At 36.8% G+C, this 20,113-nt stretch overlaps 1 protein-coding gene across 10 annotated transcripts in view; it reads right to left on the bottom strand.

The window, feature by feature from the left end:
• The window catches only part of LOC134225227 (high affinity copper uptake protein 1), a 155,615-nt gene that overhangs the window by 15,012 nt on the left and 120,490 nt on the right, over positions 1-20,113 (bottom strand). For 8 of the 10 annotated variants that reach the window (XM_062705114.1, XM_062705117.1, XM_062705112.1 and 5 more), the window contains 3 exons: positions 17,395-17,607; positions 16,998-17,275; positions 16,287-16,316 (listed from right to left, as the gene is read on the bottom strand). In XM_062705114.1, coding sequence (XP_062561098.1) covers positions 16,287-16,316; positions 16,998-17,275; positions 17,395-17,598 — 512 coding nt within the window. In that variant the 5' untranslated portion in view covers positions 17,599-17,607. The remainder of the gene's footprint in view (positions 1-16,286; positions 16,317-16,997; positions 17,276-17,394; positions 17,608-20,113) is intronic. The other 2 variants (XM_062705118.1, XM_062705120.1) reach the window with 1 other exon arrangement.

Here is a 20,113-nt window from a genome sequence, read left to right as displayed (position 1 = left end):
CTTCCGTCCATTTGGCATCACTGAGCTGATATCTATGCACTACAGCGTATTTTTCCATTGATGTGTTCCTGTGTGTTTCTATTCGTTAAATTCATCGGAATAACTTTCTTTACTTAAAACAATGGATAATAAATCCATACGTAAACATAAAATACGTTTCGGTTTGGTTTTAGCAATGTTTGGAGCGAAATCATTTTTCGGCAAATGAGCGAAATGATGCGAAATGAAAACCTCACGCGCGATGCTCTCCCTGCAGAATCGCAATCTAGTCAGCTGGTGCATGAGGCTTCGGTGAGTGAGATTTGAGCATGATTCTACCAACACTGGTTGCTCCCCCACACAAATTTTCGGGGAGAAATAGCTTTTCGAAAACAAAAAAAAAACAATCTGGAGCGTGATAACTATTTTTCGCTCACGATTGCCGCGGAAAAATTGTTTGCTCATTTTCTTTCATATCCTAGCCTTTATGTTGCATAATCAATGTAAACGGTAGTAGCTTATGTGAAACAAATAATCTAATACCTACAAGAAGATAGCGTGGCGGTGTGACTAGAGTGAGCGCATCCCTATGGCTATTATAGTTAATATTCTGAGTTGTGAAGTGATGGAACGAAAAAAGGAATTTCATCTAACAGGCACGATTTTCGTTTATCTTCCAAGGCTAGCTCCAGAGAAAAGATGGGTGAGAGATGCTCCTCACTAGACTGGCCCAGATTAGTATGGGGAGAAAAAAATGTTGTCGAATTCCACGGGGCACCCCCCAGGATTGTGTCTTTTGGTAAGAAAATCAATCTCTGAAAATTTCAGCTCAATCGCTTGTTGCATAAGCTGGCGCATTTGATTTGAAGTTTGTATGGGGATTTCAGCCAAAATGTATAGGAAAATACACCTCCGTCACTCATTCGATCTGGAAATTGGTTCTGATTACTCGATTGACCTCAGAATTGCAAAAACGGCAGTTGGTATGCTACAAAACAATTTCACAGAACATTGCATGATGATTAAATGAACTTTTATATAGTTTACGGCTGATTTATTAGGAGCTGATTTGCGTATTATTGGATTTTTTGATCGAATCGCATCAGCCGAAACCTAAATAAAAGTTCATTTAATCATCATACAATGTTCTGTGAAATTGTTCTGTAGCATACCAACTGCCGTTTTTGCAATTCTGAGGTCAATCGAGCAATTAGAACCAATTTCCAGATCGAATGAGTGACGGAGGTGTATTTTCCTATACATTTTGGCTGAAATCCCCATACAAACTTCAAATCAAATGCGCCAGCTTATGCAACAAGCGATTGAGCTGAAATTTTCAGAGATTGATTTTCTCACCCAAAGACACAATCCTGGGGGGTGCCCCGTGGAATTACACAACTTTTTGTTTCCTGGGCCAGTCTACTCCTCACCATAAACAACGAAAAAAGATTCTCACTTGGCCCGAGAAACGATGACTGGTCTGATCGAAACGAAATTTGAAACCCTGGTATTTTGTGTTCTATTTCAGCTTCTTTAAATTCGACTAATTCATTTACCACCACATTAGAAATTTTACGTAGGAACACGGCAGGTATTTTCGTCCATCGTCGTAGGGGCTACTTAAAACTAAGGAAAGCAACGTCCATTTGCTAAAAATCCACTATAGCAGAACGTGGCAAAACGAAGAGACGAAAATGCATACACTGAAAATAATTGAAACGCTCGATTCAAGAATTCTTGCACATGGATGTCAAAGTAGGTCCACTGTTCATTTCTAAAGGGATATCCTTCCAGATTAAACTTCTTCACCCTTTGAGTTCAAGAGCTAAAACACTTGAGAACTCATTTACCAGTCACTCACCGATGTCAAGTGTGTTGGTTATTTAATTAAAGTGGACTACACTTGGTTTTGCCCTACTAGTCAGTAACAGTGATTTCGAAGTGTAAAACACTTTTGATTCGCTTGTTTTGGATTTGGCAATAAAGAGAATTCTGTTGTATTGCTGGCGAAGTAGTCAAAGTAAAATCCCTACAATCGAAAGTGCTTTACACTTTATTAAAGCATGTTCTGCTTTGAAAAAAATTGAACTCGCAAGTTGTGGCAGTTAGTGGAGAACTTGAACGAAGTAGGAAGATTCACGTTCTCAGGGAAAAAATCTTAATATTTTCAGAAGGTAAGAAAAATTAATTAAATATGACCCATCATAGAAACATTATGTATCAATTATTGTGCATATTTGTTCATATATGATGCTTATCATTACTATTCTTTCAACAGGAAAAAATCAGGTGCTATACGACCCAATATTCACCATTGTACGGAGCAGAGAACAATGACTATGGTATGTATGTTAAATTAAATCACTTAAAAATATTACCATCATTTAAATCATACATTTGAAATGTCTTTACAGGAATGCGATAGGAATATCGTCTTCGACCAGTGAAACACGCACACCAGGACGCATAACACCCTGTGGAGATATTTTCGATCGTTAAAAGTTTCCTCATTAACGAGGCGGAAATCGAACCCACACTCCATTGACGTCGCTAACCGCACGGCCATGAAGCACACATTTTCTAAAACCTGTGGAATAATTGAGGACAGAAAGTAAATAATTGTGTATCGTTATAAATATATGTACAATTGTTTTAGTAACAAATAAAAATATAATTATTCTGCAGAAAACGATTTTTTATATTACTTGCGATATTAATGAGAATAATAATAATGGGATTTGAACAACTAAACCATTGACTTTCAAAGCTTTTTCTGTTTCAAACAAAGAACTATACTTTTTGATTTCAATATCATAGCATTTAAAATTCAATGTGGAAAACTTGTGTTATCAAGTATAACAACACTTGTTCTGAAAGTGTTTTGCTGTTGAAACTAATATGTCGCGTGGTGAGTTGCTGAAAGTGTTTCACCCTCGAATCTCACATGTTTGACCAGTAGGGCAAATCAAAGGGCGAAACACTTTATAGTCGCGTGTGTATTTTTTTGAGTGTACCGTAAGCGTACACTGAACCAAAACTTCCTCCTGTTAGCGACTGACAAATGATTCGCTCTCGCCCCTTAACGAAAATAATACGCGTTTCGGATGAGTATCATTCGTTTTTGTCTCTCGCTGGCGAAGCACAGCGTATGACTATCATCTCATATCCATCACACAAATAAAATGGTTGCCAGATGATATGCACTTCAATAGTGTCTGCTAATGGTATGATTTTCCGATGATTCAAATTCATGCAATGAATAATTTTCAATCGATATTTAAATTCATTGATTACGGCGAGGATTTTAGTTATTATTTTGGGATAAATAATAAAAAGCATATGAAAAAGGAAAAAATATAGGCGAGTTTTGAACTTTTTTTTATTATTATTCGTCACTTCTTCACAGATAGGTACAAGAAAATATAATCTAGTCACGGAATGCCCATCTCATCTTTCAGCGAAACGAAACCGTGTTTATCACCGTGTCACTGGTTTTCTGCTATCTACATTACAATTGTTTGGCTCTAAAGCGTTACAATTAAACTGGTTATCACGACACGCCGAGCTGGTTATGAAAATATGATGATTGCGTGGGCTCTGCACTGAACCTAGCTGTCGTCGGATAGTGCCTATGCTTCAGAAAAAAGGATAAAATAATATCGTAAATAGAATGCATTTTTCAAAGCTTTATAAAGCACTTTATGTTACTTACCTATCATAATTGATTTAAAAGTTGATAAAACTACTTTTCATCACAAATTTTTGGGGGCACTATGTGATTCAAACAAATTTCGCAACAACTGCGATCTACTGCGAAAAATTTATTTCTGCCAAGCTGGCAACCAGCAACCGAATCAGTCAACAATGGTAAGAAAAACATTCGAGAACCGAATGATTGCCGTTTTGGGGCGTGATCAAAACAAATATCATCCGCTTTTTGAACGATGCTCTGATGCAATCAAGTAGTCCGAAAACGAACTGATTGGATATCCGGTGATGGTATTAAAATCATTCGTTTTCCAGATGATTTTCGTACGAATATTCATGAATGCGGTGGTCGCTCTACTCTGTCATACGATAAAAGTAGGGTACAATTTATCGATAACTGGAATTATGATTCAGTCAATATGAGGCTGAGGTTTGGGTTCAGTGTATCTATTCTTAATTTTTAACCCTTATGCGGCCGACGGGGTACCTGTGTTCCTTTTTCAACTTCAAGTGGTGATATTTCAATGAATTTTTATAGCTGAAAGCTGAAACTCAGTGACATCTAAGAACTCCATAAAATGTAGCATCTGTGAGAAAATCACGTTGATACAGTGAGGAGGGACGTGGGGAGGGGCATTTGATTTTTTTTACCACGTGGATGGCCGACAGGGTACCCGTGTTCCCATAAATTGATATTTTCATAACTTCAACAATTTTCAACCGATTTGGATAATTTTGACAGTTTTGGAAACAGAAACTCATATACTTTTTGCCCATTGTCAAGGTTTACAGGTTTTGTCCATGGTTATACAAGAAATCTTTGAAGTAAGGCTTAAGAGTCTACACACGTAACCGAAGGACTATCAACCAGTTTCAAATATATTACATGCTCATTGCGCTTCTTAGAATAGTCGGTGTTGACAGTATATATTCTGGGTCTCCAAAAACCCCTGGAGTAAGGCCTAAGACATCCAAAAAATCCCTTGAATAAGATCTTATGGTCTGCTTACGTTACTAAAGTTCTATCGTGGAGATTCAAAAACGGTACATGCTCTTTACGATGCTTAGCATATAATGCTTTCACAGTATATGTTCCGGGTCATGCAATGATCTTTTCTCAAAACATGTTTGCATTCCAAGTAGTTCTTGTTGCTGTTATTGATTCTAGGTAGTCTACGAACTCCATACAGTCAAGGTCTTCGGATCAATATCCGTAATGGAGGCAGTTATCGAAGAATAAACAAGTTGCGTGACCCTTTTCTTGATATATGTTTGTATTCCAAGTAGTTATTGTTGTTGTCGTGGACTCCAGGTAGTCTACGAACTCCATAGAGTCAAGATCTGTGGATCAACCTTAGTAACGGAGGCAGTTACTGAAGACTAAACAAGTTTTGTGACCCCTTCTTGGTATTTGTTTGTATTCTAAGTAGTTCTTGTTGTCATTGGTTCCAGGTAGTCTACGAACTCCATAGAGTCAAGGTCTGTGAATCAATCTTCGTAATGGAGGCGGTTATCGAAAAATAAACAAGTTTTGTGACCCCTTCTTGGTATATGTTTGTATTCCAAGTAGTTCTAGTTGTCGTGGGCTCCAGGTAGTCTACGAACTCCATAGATTCAAGGTCTGTGGATCAACCAGTGAAAGTTATTTCATGAAAATCATTGTTGTTTGCGGAAAATTGGGTCGATAAAATTGGGTTAGGTAAAATCAGGGGTAGACAAAATCTGGGAGTGACAAAATCGAGTCAACCTCATCTGAGTGAATGTACGCATTCCTAGTAGTTTTTGTTTTTGCCATGGTACTAGGTAGTCTATGAACTCTATATATGAATGATCTACAGATCAACCCACGAACGGAAGGCTATTGGTATATGTTTGCATTTCAAGTAGTTCAAGTTGTTGTCATTCGCTCTGGGCAGTTATTGAATGATAAACAAGATGTGAAACCTCATCTTGATATATTAGCATTCCAAGTAGTTATTGTTGTCTTGTTGTTGGTGTTGGTTCCAGGTAGTATACAAACTTCATTCATATCACTAATATGAAGTTGTTTTTTTCTTGGGAAATGCAAAATGTGAATGAATTGGAACGATACAACTTCACGCCGAGAACGTGAGGGAAAAAACGGGAAAAAAGATCATGTACCATATTAAAATTAGATTAAGGACACTCCTCACGGAATCCAAGTTTCAAAGTGCTCGCGTTTTCGGGGGCACACCAATCGATACGGAGGCGGCGCACAACTGTCATTTTTGTTGATTAAGCTTTGCTGCATGCGTAAAAACATAAAAATGACAGTTGTGCGTTGCTTCCGTATCGAGTGGTGTGCCCCCGAAAACGCGAGCACTTTGAAACTTGGATTCCGTAAGGAGTGACCTTTAAGACCCTCTAGATATTCGTGTAAGCCTAGAAGTCTTACTCCATAAATTTTTAGGATGACCATTAGAATATGCCATGAACGCATTTTATTTATGGACCCCAAAAGCAGGAACTAATAACCTGCCAAAATATCCTGCCAAAAGCATGTATCAAATTTAAAACAGGCTGATATATCTCTGGTGTAGATCCTTATGCCTTACTCCAGGGTTTTCTTGGATGACCATGAACATTTGAAATGGGTGCATTCTATTCTACGTACCATAAAGGGCATGTATAACTATTCAAATAGGCCGAAAGAACTCTGGTTACGCGTGAAGTTCTTGAGTGTTGTTCAAGTGTTCTCTTGGATAATCATGAACATATGCATTGAAAGCGGTATATTCTATGTACCACAAAGGGCGTATGCCACTTTTGAAACAATCCGAAAGGCATCTGGTTACCTGTGAAGATCCTGAGGCCTATTGTAGCATTTTCTTGGAAGACCATAAACATATGCAATGGACGCAATCTATTCTATATACTACAAAGGGCATGTAACACTTTTGAAAAAATCTGAAGGATCTTTGGTTACGCGTGTAGATCTTAAGGCCTTTTCCAGGGTTTTCTTGGATGACCATGAACTTATGCAATAAAGGCGTTCTATTCTATGTACCACGAAGGGCATGTACCAGTTTTGAAACAATCTAAAAGATCTCTGGTTACGCGTGTAGACCTGGCCTTTTCCAGGGTTTTCTTGGATGACCATGAACATATGCAATGAATGCGCCAGAGGACTTATCCGAGAGATTTCTTCGATAGCGCAGAACATATGTAATGATCGCATTTGATTTCATGATACACAAAGAGCATGTACCACTTTTGAGACAGGTCCATAGACCCATGGTTACGAGCTGAGAGAGAGAAGCCAGCTCGCTGACAGATCGTTTATTTACTATGTCTTTTTCTTCTTTATTTTTTTCGAAAACGTGGAAACTCAACAAATCAAAGTAGCATTTCATAACGTCGGAAGCAACATTTTTCACTCCAATAAAAACTTGTTCGAATTAGCTGATTTTAATGGTTATGAACTTCCCAACGTGGAACAAACCCGATTTCTCATAATACGGGATCATTCACTTGGATAATTACGGGTTCAATTCACTGTAGCAGATATAAGAAAAGTTGCGAACATAAATTGCCAAATAAATAATTCTGGTTACGACCATTTGAAGTTGCATCGCAGTGTTTACTTTTGTGGTTCGCAGTGACTGGATCGCGGTGACATTAGGATGAACGTAAATAAAGCGAGCTGTCTTATCTCTCTCAGGTTACGAGTGTAGACCTTAAGGCCTTACTCAATAGATTTCTTGGATGACTCGGAACATATACTGTGAACGCATTCTATGCTAAGTACCACAAAGAGCATGTATTGTATTTGAATTCGCATAATAGGCCTTTGGTTACGTGAGTAGATCTTTAGGTTTTACTCCAGAGATTTCTCGGATGACTAAGACCTCATTTCAGGGATTTTTGCATTACCCGAAGCATATACTGTGAACACCTTCAATTCTAAGAAGTTCAAAGAGCTTGTAGCATATTTGAAACTGGTTGAATGGCCTTTGGTTACGCGTGTAGACTCTTAAGCCTTACTTTAAAGATTTCTTGAACAACCATGGGCATAAGCAGTAAACCTTGATAATAGGCAAAAAGTATATGAGTTTCTGTTTCCAAAACTGTCAAAATTATCCAAATCGGTTGAAAATTGTTGAAGTTATGAGAATATCAATTTATGGGAACACGGGTACCCTGTCGGCCATCCACGTGTGTTTTTTTGTTGGCCGCATAAGGGTTAATAAACAGAATTTCTTTATTAAAATGTGATATATCTCCATTATATTTCAATCAGAATGTTTTCAATTACACCAAGATCTTTTTCAACACGATTTTATTTGCGAGCTACCAGAACAGAAACGTTTTGTTTTTCAGCGAGCTAGTCAAAATCAACTTGAATTTTCGGAGGATACTAAGAACATTCTACATAATGGAATGAGCGTAATTTTATGGTATTTAAGCTCACCTACAGCCGTTTTTTTAAATAAAAAAATCTAAAAACTAGTTCCAGTACTCCTCAATTCTGTACTCTGTACTTGAGGTCAACACTTCGCATTTCAACAAGCTCCATTGGCGAAGAAGAAGATCATAGTTGACATAAGTCGGAAGTAACCTGGCGATTTTCACTTTCCTTTTCTCAAATTTTATATATTGCTATCAGATTTACATTTGATTTGGTTTATAACAATAACAGTTACAAATGTTTTTTTAGTGACTTTAGAGACTATTTTTGGAAAAATAGTGACTTTTGGATGCAAATAGTGTCTTTTTAGCGAGTAGACTCAAAATAGTAACCAAGTCACTAAACCAGCTACCAGCCCTGTAATCCAATAAATCCCCTAAGTGTTTTCTCTTTAAAAAGAGATCCATAAAACCGCGTAAAATCCGAAATCCACGTAAAAACGATCTTTTTAAATCGATTAAAAACCTCGTTTATACGATTTTAACGTGTTTTCCACCGTTTTGGAAAACCGCGTAAATTCACATAAAAACGCGTAAATCCCAAGATCCGCGTAAAAAGCGACCCCAGTGTAAATAAGATAGATAATTTCTAGGCCAATATAAACAATAACAGACACAATTTATTTTTTCCAGTTCTTTTTCTATGTATGTTATTTCTATGTAAGTTTAGGCTTTTTTACGCCATTTGAAAATGGTTGTCCAGATTTGTAAATTTAAAATCTCATCGTTTTGGTGTAGGCTTACTGCTCCTTCAAGTCATAACATATACCAAAATCAATTGAAAACAAGGAAAACAAATAGCGCAAATTGTTTTACTTCTTTCATCAGAAAGCAAGTATGATAGCAATGAAAAATAACCCAATTAGTATGTGCAATTAGGCCAAATTCGTTGAGTTGAATAAATTAATAAGAAAACGGTACCTAAAAACCGTACCCACCGTTGAATCGGTTCTTCGCAACATTTAATGAAAATCACTTCTCGTGTTGGGAAAAATTGTTCCCACTCGTGACACGAGTGGCACGATTTTCCGTTCGAAGTCCGTTCACCTGCTTGGCTTCGCCGAAGACGGTATTATGGCAGCCTACTTCAGACTGAAGAGAGGGGGTAAGCATATCAGACTAGTCATCAACACGTTGAAGACAAAGTACTTAAATAGGAAAAGGTTCTAGAGGGGCCAATGTTAACCACCCACCATGATTCCATCTCAGCTCAGTTGCGAATAAACCGAGGAAGCCGAACAATTCGTGTACTTGAACTTAGGCTTGATGCACTGAAATCAACTCATTGTTTAATTTTATGTGCATAAATTGTAGAAAAGAGAATTGACTGACTTGTATGTACTTTGGACGGAGCAGGATGCTCCGATTGAGTAGATTTCGCTGTCGTTATAAACTGACTACAGGTATACCTCGATTATATGGACTTTTTCGATGCAAAAAAGTCCATATAATCGAATTTTCCATATAATCGAAGCAAATTTTTTTTCTCGAAATTTGTGTTACACGATGAAATAAGTCTTAAAAGTTGAAAGAAAATATCCATATATTGCCTTACAGTCTAATCCGCATGTTTGGGCTCATTTTATGATAACTCAGTAGATTATGATTTTCTATAAGAACGTAACCTTTTTCCACCGCTTGTTTCTAAGAATACATTAGTAATGAAGACTTCGCCCAGCTCAATGTGAGCACACTAATATACTTATTCACGAATTCAACTACAGTGCCTTCCTGTTTCAGCAACAAAGCAAACACTGAGTGGTCGAGAAAGGTATATGTTAGATTCAAAAACTGGCTTTATATAGAAGGACTGACACTTGTCCTCTTTGATTTGGTCGCAGCAAATTAAAACCGATGTAAAGTTTTGTCCTATTGTCTCCTTATAAAAATTGGCCGGATTGGACTATGGGCTCAGAAGATATGGGCAAAATGCATTTGTTTATGCAAAAATCGCGTAGAAAGAGTTTCACTTGTCTGACACTTAACTGTAAAAGATCTCTTTGCAACAAGTTGCGTTGGATTGATATTCTTAAAAAGAATTTAAATCAATGTAAATAAGGGCTCTATCCACGTATCAGTGTCATTTTACAAGATTCAATTGACATTTCCCGCCAAAAATGTATCTCGTTTTATTGTCTCAGTCAATTCTTTGGTCTATTTAAGGTCAACTTTTCACAGAATTCATATTTTAGAACCAAAAAAATCGGAAAAGTGCCACACGTTTGAAGAATTGAATTGGCCTTATTTTAATTCAAAATCGGGCGAATGTTAGGTCAAGCTTGAAACCAGTACTATTCGCCAAAAAGTATGGCGTCAAAAAGTATGGGTTCTTTGGGAAAGTTGTCCTCGAAAATTGAAGAATCGATTGAGCGGATAAAATTGGACAGGAAAGGTCAATTGCACAGTGCACCTACACCTGCTAAGTGAAATATTAAAGGATAAATTGTTATGGCTATTTTGGACTATGTTCGTATATCAAAGCAGGGCTGTATTTTGCACCGGGTTTTAAAATTCAAAACGACGCACAATGGCGGGCCCTCATAAAATCCCGGACAAAACTTGAGATTGCATTCAAAATTTCACCACCGCGCGCTGTTGTATTTTGTACAACACTAAAGAAAAACACATCGCTCACATTACACGAGTGAGCGAGTTTGCATGAGCATTTCAGGATCACGCTTTACTGAACGGTTTAGCAGCAATTTATTTTAGAACTGCTAACAAGAACATTCTAAAGATATTCAATTTCTTTTCCTACCGTTGAGCGTCAGTATAATCCTTAAGCCTTGTGCTGAACAAATGTGAATTTGTTCATTCGACAACATTTATTTAAACATATTCGATATTCGACAACATTTATTTAAACATAAAGACTGCTCGAAGAGCTTTCAGTTTTTTACATTCAAATAATTATCAAGTTCGTCCAGAAGAAATAATGCCAGGTTTGAAAACCATTTGGAACTTTATGTATCACATATTGAAATAAACTCTTCCAGTTTCGTGGATATACCTAAGAAATCTGTCTCAGTGGGTCCGGTTTGCTAAATGTTAATGCATCATCCGTCCTTCTATACTTAATTCCATGCACCAATAGCAGAAAAAGGTTGGAAGCAATGACAATCTCATCTTATCACTTGCTCCGCATACTGTCAGTCTGACAATTCACTTCACGTTTTCGTATGGCAGAGATCACCAAAAATACGCATTATTTTTCACCACCTATTTGTAAGGACGTGGCCGTGGCTGTTGCAGATTAAAGAATTGTATATTTATTATTATATACAATGAAATTTTCCAACGCGAAAATGGTAAATCGATCAAGTCAATCGAACATATGACTCAGAGTGCATATCCATATATAACATCACAACATGCCTTACGGGCCTTTATTTGCCCCAATGTACCATAATAAATAAAGAATCAATGTAAAATATGACTTACAATATTCAACATCTTTTTAAAACCCCAAAACACAAAAAAAAATTGAGCTTAAAAAAATGTCCATATAATCGAGGTAAAAAGTCCATATAATCGAAGTCCATATAATCGAGGGTCCATATAATCGAGGGTCCATATAATCGAGGTAAACCTGTACACGGGATTCTGTTTTTACACGATTTTTTTCGCTCGTATTTTTGATCGTGTGACTTCAACTTACCACTAAAATCTTTGCAACAAACATTTTTAAAAAAATGCTGAATAAATCACATGATAATAAATATGCGTTCAACTTTCAAGATGAGTGCAAAATTGCGAGAATTTAAGTCGTGTAAAAACAGAATCCAGTGTACATGCACAAAATGTTCATTAGACCGGGGTTCCTCTATGGACACGAGACCGGAACATTGCTCGTGGAGGAGCAACGCGCACTTGAAGTCTTCTAAAAAAAAGTGCTACGGATCAACTTGTGGCGGGGTGCAGGTTTAAGATGGTACATGGAGGAGGTAAATGATCCACGAATTGCGTCAGCTGTTAGAAGAACCATCCATCGCCAGAAGGTCGACATTGCCACCTCGCAGCTTAGTATTTATTCCACAGTTATTAACTACTATGTTTTCAAAACCAGTTACCAATTTCGTATATCATGAGGCTAACAGGATTATACTTTTGTATGCCCCGGGAGGTCGAGAAAATTTCCAATCCGAAAATGAGAATGAAAACAAATCAAATTTTTATATACAGTCGCCTCTCCATCTTGATATAGAAGGTATCATCGAGATAAGTAGAGTTCGAGGAATGCACACCGTTTCCTTTCAAGGAAAACGCGATCGAAATTACCTATTTTGACGTATAAAAAACCATTATAGATCTATACATTCTTCAGCAAAGTGATTCCAATAAATATTCTTGATTTTTTGGATGTATCAATATTATATTAATTCACCTAGAAGTGAGAAACAAGATTCATTTTTTTATTATCTATTTTAAAACTTAACTTTTTTGGCAATGTTGTAGAAAAAGTCAGAAGAAAAATAATGGTGAAGACACTATTGGATTTTTAATAAAAATGTAAATCACTTTTCTTCGAATAACTTTTTCTATCGATTTTCTACAATTTTCAAATGTTTTCAGATTTGTCGCTATGAAAAAACCTTTGCAACTCAGTAAAAAATTAAAGACTTTTTTTGGGCAAAATGAACCATTCCACGAAATGGAAATGTCGCATTCCGCAATTTGTCATACAACCTAGTTCAATTATTAAAATTAAAATTAAATTAGCATTTATTTTGTGAGTACATTGCACAATTAATTAACAGTCGAGTTAAGTATGAGACTCTGAAGACGGCCTCACAGTTGAGGTCGAAATACGTGTCTGATATTCTATCTGACTCCTCCTTGACAGTTGAAGACATTCCACTAAAAGAGCGAGCTTAAATAATTTTTATGAATATATTAGCAAAAGTTGGTGAACACTTGGAGAAGAAATATATATATAAGAAATAAGCATTAGAAAATGAAGTTTTCAAAAAACATAAATATTTTTTTATGAAAATCTTGACCTAGGCACATACTAAATGTATTCAAATAATATTTTAGGGCCATTTAAAATATTTACAGGAAATGTTTGACCATGCTTAATTACCTAGGGGGAAAGACGGCTTTGGCAGGTTTTGTTCTATTATTGTCAAGGGGGTTTTTGTCGACCAAATTTTATGAATTTTGGCCACAATATTCTTTGATATGCAAAGAATGTTTAGGCCAAATTTGAGCATAGTCAGTCATAAAAAAAACCTGCCAATGATAAAACAAAACCTGCCAAAGCCGTCATTCCCCCTATATTTAAATAATTTATCTCAAATGGGCAAAGTGAGCACCCCATTTTGAAACAATCAAATCTAGGACCTTTTTTCAAATAGGCGTAACTGTATTTGACCTTGAATTTTGAAACGACTCATACTCTCTCTGTTTAGCACATTTCATTCAACTGACGTTTCTACCGGATAGATCGTAATCTATTCTTTCCGTTGGGTGCATTAGTTGACCAAAATAGTTTGAATTAAGAGCACAATCGCCATTCCAAAAATCAAGATTAGAAATAATTAGGCCCATTTGAAAAAAGTTCCTGGAAATATTGTACCGCTCATAAAAAAAATCCAATCCTTTAATTTTTATCGCAACAAAATATGAGCGCCAGATAGTTGCCTAAGGAAAACATTCATCCAGAAAAAAAGCTACTTTGATATTTTTGAAAATTCGGCCGCCACGTGATGGATTATGGCGATGAATGCTTTGATATCACGTGCTATTTTCACTGCGGATAAATTATCCACATCTATGTGAACCGTTGAAAATGGTCACGAAACTTGTCATTTTGTTGCAAGGCACATTAAAAATCGTAGCGATGCTCATTGCTCAGCTCATATTGCCCCGTAGTGTATTTTAACCAGTCAAAAACAGTGTTTTAGTCAAGTCAAATTGATTGGGATTACCGTTCTTTTTGAAATTCGTATTCAAGTCTAGATGTTAGATAAGATGCTACAAAAAAACTGTCGTATTGTAATATAGATGTATCTTTCTTAGGGTGCTCATCTTGCCCCGTCCTATACTAGATCCTAGTAGAACTAATAATCCATTCAAAATAAGGTATCAGTCGGCTCAGGTGACATGTTCCCCTCCATATAGAAGATTTGTGCCTCGCATTTTTACAACCTTTCTCGTCATTTACCAGAAGAAAAAGGGAGGTACTTGGATCAAAAGCGAGAATAAAGGAAAGGAGCGGGATAAATGTGAAGGTGTAAAGCACCTCAAGAGGGCATAATATAATTTAAAAGTGGGATTTAATCTAGATTTATTAGAAAGTTTAGGTTAGAAAAAATCAATGATATAATAATTGTACGTTTGTTACATAGCGATAGATTCATATCATTGGTGACATTCTTGCGTAATGTCACCAAGTAATAGAAAGTCTTAAGAATGTCAGCATTACGACTGAAAAAAATTCGAAAAGAATCGGATAATAACGGAGTTCAAAATAGGTATCTAATGCTATTATTATCATAATGTATAATCATCGGAGATGTTTTTATATTGATATATCTGGTGAAGTACCGTTTACAACCATCCCATACCAACCACTGCACATTTTGTATTTGTAACAAATTTGGTTTTGAGTTTTTTTATGTTGGCTATCAATTTCTGTTAAATTTATCAAATAATTTCCCAACTTTATTGTACTACGCTGAATTTTTAAAAGCTCTAGATCCTAGCAGCACAAAAATGTTCCACTTAGATTACTGATACTCATATGTGACCAGATTTAGTCATATCATAAGAAACAAGACATTTATTCGCATAACAGTCGCATTCCCGATTTTGATGCTTTGTTACATAATAATTAACATAATTTGATCCATTTAACCGCATTGTATAAAGATATAAATGAACCGTTTGTTTGAGAAACTGCATATGTAACATTTTTGACCAAAATGAGATTTTTATATATTCTGAGTCCTCGTCCAAGAATACAAGGCAAAAAAACGAAAAAAAAAAATGTTCTGGAATGTATGATTTTTTTTCGTTTGTTTGAGAAACTACCTATGAGAACTCACTTTTAATTAGCAATCATGGAGTACTGCTTACAGTTTTCGCCTGGTGTTGAGTTTTACCAAAAACTCTCTGTATCGAAGAAATCTAAACATTCGGTGCCAATGTGTTTAAAAACAGTTTTTTATTGTTTTCTCCAAATTATGTAAATGGATGGATATAGGTATGCAGTTTTTCAAACAAATGATTCAATTACTATCATGTAAAATTTTATGATAAATTGCAGCTTTTATGAATTTAATACTCGAGCTTAGTTTTAATGGGGCGTAACTGTATTGATCGATTTCTCTTAATCGATTTCATATTTTGTTAATAACTCAATTGTTTCAAAAGCTACACATCCGTGATTATTGATCCTTGTGCAAGATACAATCATCCTTTATCAGACCAAACCATTAAAAGCGCAATTCGGTACAATAAAATAAAAAGAAAACATCGATAAAGAGAAATCGACCTATACATTTACGCCCCTCCTATGAAACTAAGCGCGAGATTAGATTTTGGTTTTCTTCGTGCAAAACGAGCTTTGAAAGTTTAATAACAAAGTCATGAACATGGAGAAAATTAACATGGGTCTGTTATTCGATTAGCGGCAGTACACGAATTGTTTAATTGTTAAATAACTATTTGATTTAACACTCGAGCACGTGCGCGTACAACACTAACGAACAAACATCGCTAGCGGTACCTATATAGCACGAACGTTAATGCATAGGCGTTCCAGGACCACCCGACCACGCGCGTGCTGAACGATTAAGTGGCATTCACTGGGGTCGCTTTTTACGCGATATTGAGAATGTAAGCGGTTTTGATTTACGCGGTGCGTATCCCCCGCGTAAAAACCGACTGCAGTGTATGTTAAACTTTATTAAAATCCAAATGAGTAAAATGAAGGCGTGTTTTTTAAGTTTTTAAGCCAATTGACTGGCATATCTGCCGAGACTCGCACCGTTGTAAAAAATACAACACCATTAAAAAAGGTTCGCTTTTGATACACAACATGGAAAGTCAAACCATCGAACAGCTCCGAAAATGGTCAATAAATGGCAAATATCTGTTGGCCTGAGTGTAAACGCATATTGTATTGTACGAGCAAAGAACGAACATGCTGTTACGTTAGAACTTACGGTTGTTTGTGGATCACTTCGCCGACCATGCTGCAGGCGGCGGGTTTCATTCGTTTGAGCCAACACAAATAGCAATTTCCAGCGAGCGAGCATCACCATCAAGGATATCGAGGGCGCCCAGTCAAGTCCGATGGCAATGGAGATGCGTGTTGTTGGTGTGGGGCGATGCGGATGGCGACGACACGATGACAGCGGGACACATGATACGAGACAAATGGAAAAAAAGGCAGTAGAGAGAATTGAATGTGAGTAAAAATATGAATTGTGATAACGTGCGAATATTTATGATTAACATTGCCAAGTGCAATCATCACATAGTGGCAACGGTATGCTTATATGCTCGGAATAGATCATGACACATAAAACAATAATTGGGTTTGATATGCAAAAACATACAAATGCGATAAAATTCTCGTGATTCGATATGTGTCCAAATATGGTTCATATGTTTTATGAGGAAAATATTCAATCAACACTGTCACTGTCGATAAAAAATATCTAAATTAGTAACATCTAGGGAGGAGGCACTAGTCTAAACAAAATAGCGCATAGCGAGAATTTCAATTTTATTTGTGAAGACGTTCCAAAATGTGACTAGAGAGACAATGTTGATAGCTTTGTTGAAATTCCGGAAAGTTTCTCCTTGGAGCACTTAGCGACAAAGTAAAACGTATTTTGAATCAAACAACTCGAGCACATTGCCATACTTACTGGACTACTCGTGAAGCGTCGTCGCCGCTACCACCCCCATTTCCTGGGAGCCCGTTGTTGTTGGCAACATTGCCGTTACCGGGATTTTTCTCTGTCACTGTAACGGGCCGGTACTGCAGTGCGTTGTAGGTCTTCCAAAACAGGTGCTCCCGGTAGTATTTAAGACCTTCGTACAGTGCAGCCATTATGAAAATAAGCAGCATCGACCACAGCAGTCCCGTCAGACTGTCGATTTTCCATTGCTCGAATAGAATGGTCTCGTTGTAGCCACCATGGAACTGCAAAATGGAACAAAAGATTTCATTAAGGTAATAGAGTTTGAATGAGGATTATGAGTTAGATTTGCACCGCTGGAGTAGCGTATTTTAAATTATTCTTTGGTTGATGACTAACTTACCGCCATAGACATCATATGATGCACCATGCCTGCGTGACCAGAATAACCGTTGCCGGCGTTTGCTGCTGCCGCTCCATGGTCCATCGTGTGGTCCTGCAGGCTGTGCTCCATCGAACCGTGGCCGTCATGTCCGTGGTGCATTGTGTCGGTATTCGACGAGTGGTTCATGTGGTGGGTATAGTCGTGATGCTCGGAGTGATCCATGACAAAAAGCTGTAATTGGATTTTGTTTGAAACAGAAAAATGTTAAATTAGCGGGCGGTGTACCGTCAGGGAATGATAGGCGACAAACGTGTGCATGCCGCTGATTTTGATTGAGGAAACATTAATATTCCAGGATTGCATTTGGAAGTGGTGTTGGAATGATGTGTTTAACTTAATAATAAATGATGAATTGAATGTTTACATCAGTTAATTAACATCAATTGTGTGTAGTACACTGGGGTTGCTTTCTACGCGGGTCGTTTTTACCCGTATTTTGGAATTCAGTTTTTCACGAAAATTTCGGAATCTACACGTTTTTAACGCGAATTTTGTTTCGTTTTTACGCGGTATTCCAAACTGATCAGGCAATGCATGATAACAGTTGAAATCCTTTTCTAAGCGTTTTTCTTATATACGCGCATTTAAAGATTCACGCGGTCTACGCGATACGTATCCCCGGCGTAAAAACCGGCACCAGTGTACATAAGCTCATCATACAAAAACTTTTTAAATTACTGTAGACTAATGTGTGCTCATTTCATTTATTTAGTTTACATCTATACAGATAACACTGAATCAACAATGCCCCTACCCTACAATATACGGTTCGAGACTACATCTCTCCATCCTACGCTCGTCAAATCGTGTGCTATCACAAAACTTTAACGATGTAACCAAATAGTACCTAGTATGTGATTAAAATAATTGGAATACTTTGCAGAGTTTCTACTCCATATGCATTGCTCATCAAGATCAATCGTGATTCGCATGCAATCATTCCCCGTCAACACAAACTCCAAGGAATTCACCACCGTATAGTGGTTGTAAAAATATCAACTGGATGGAATCTCTCAAGGGCAATCAAGACAGAATTCAAAAATGGCTTCCACAATGGTCATCATACCCGATCAATAATGTATAACACAATTATAACAATGGTGGTTAATTTATTTCAGAAAAATATTGTAACAAAATGTGTTATAAATTCAGCTGGTTAATTGTTAAAATAACAAAAATTATATCAAGAATCCCTCTAACATAATTAAATCAGAGGTTGATACCTTCATATTAACATTATAACAAACGTTGATATAATTATCCTGTAAAAAAATCTTCTTTCAAGGTAATTGCCTACATTACGTATAATAATCTGGTACGCTACAACGACGGATTTCTATCCAGAATGTAGGCAATTAACTTTGTACTAGCTATTAATATCGTACATAGATTCAAGTTATATTGGAGATGATTATCAGGTATCAGAACGTCGGCTCTGGAGGCACGTTCCCCTCAATTTGGGAGATTTGTGCCATCGCCTTCACTGGCTTTTCTCATCATTTACCTGACGGAAAAGGAAGTGAAAAGGGGAAAGGAAGAGGAAGTGAAGTTGGAAAGGAGAATGGAACCATTTATAGGAAAGCCAATTATGTAGACTCACACGCATTCAGCTAGGGACTAAAGAGAGGTGTCACAAAAACACAGAGGACGTAACAATGGACGAACGTCAAAGACGAAACACAGAGTGCACTGTGAAAAACGCATAATGCGAATCCATATAGGTGACAATCACAAAGTACATTGTAAAAATCGCATAATGCGAATCCATATAGGTGGCAATTTGTTGAAAACTAAGTAAAACACATATTCATAACCCCATTCTTATTGAACCTCACGTTGAGATTGAACAAGAGTAGCTGAAGCCGTACGTCAAGGACGTGACACAGAGTACACTGTGCAAAACGCATAATGCGGTTCCATATAGGCAACATACACAAAGTACATTGTTAAAAAAACGCATAATGCGAATCAATATAGGTGACAATTTGTTGAAAAAAAAAACATTTTCATAACCCCACCCTTATTCAACCTCAAGTTGAGATTAAACAAGATTAGCTGAAGCCGAACGTCAAAGACGAAACACAGATTACACTTTGAAAAACGCATAATGCGAATCCATACAGGTGAAAATTTGTTAAAAAACTAAGTAAAAAACATATTCATAACCCCACTCTTATTCAACCTCAAGTTAAGATTAAACAAGAGTAGCTGAAGCCGAACGTCAAAGGCGAAACACAGAGTACACTGTGAAAAGCGCATAATGCGAATCCATATAGGTGACAAACACAAAGTACATTGTAAAAAAAATGCATAATGCGAATCCATATAGGTGGAGGATTGTTGAAAAACTAAGTAAAACACATATTCATAACCCCAAACTCACGTTGAGATTGAACAAGAATAGCCAAAGCCGAACGTCAAAGACGAGACACAGAGTACACTGTGAAAAACGCATAATGCGAATCCATATAGGTGACAATTTGTTGAATACTATTTAAAACACATATTTATAACCCCACTCTTATTTAACCTCACGTTGAGATTGAACAAGAGTAGTCGAAGCTAAACGTCAAGGACGAGACACAGAGTACACTGTGAAAAAATGCATAATGCGAATCCATATAGGTAACATACACAAAGTACATTGTAAAAACGCATAATGCGAATTCATATAGGT

Source organism: Armigeres subalbatus, chromosome 3, assembly GCF_024139115.2.
Source record: "Armigeres subalbatus isolate Guangzhou_Male chromosome 3, GZ_Asu_2, whole genome shotgun sequence".
NCBI lineage: Eukaryota > Metazoa > Arthropoda > Insecta > Diptera > Culicidae > Armigeres > Armigeres subalbatus.
This window is presented reverse-complemented; position numbering and strand designations above follow the sequence as displayed.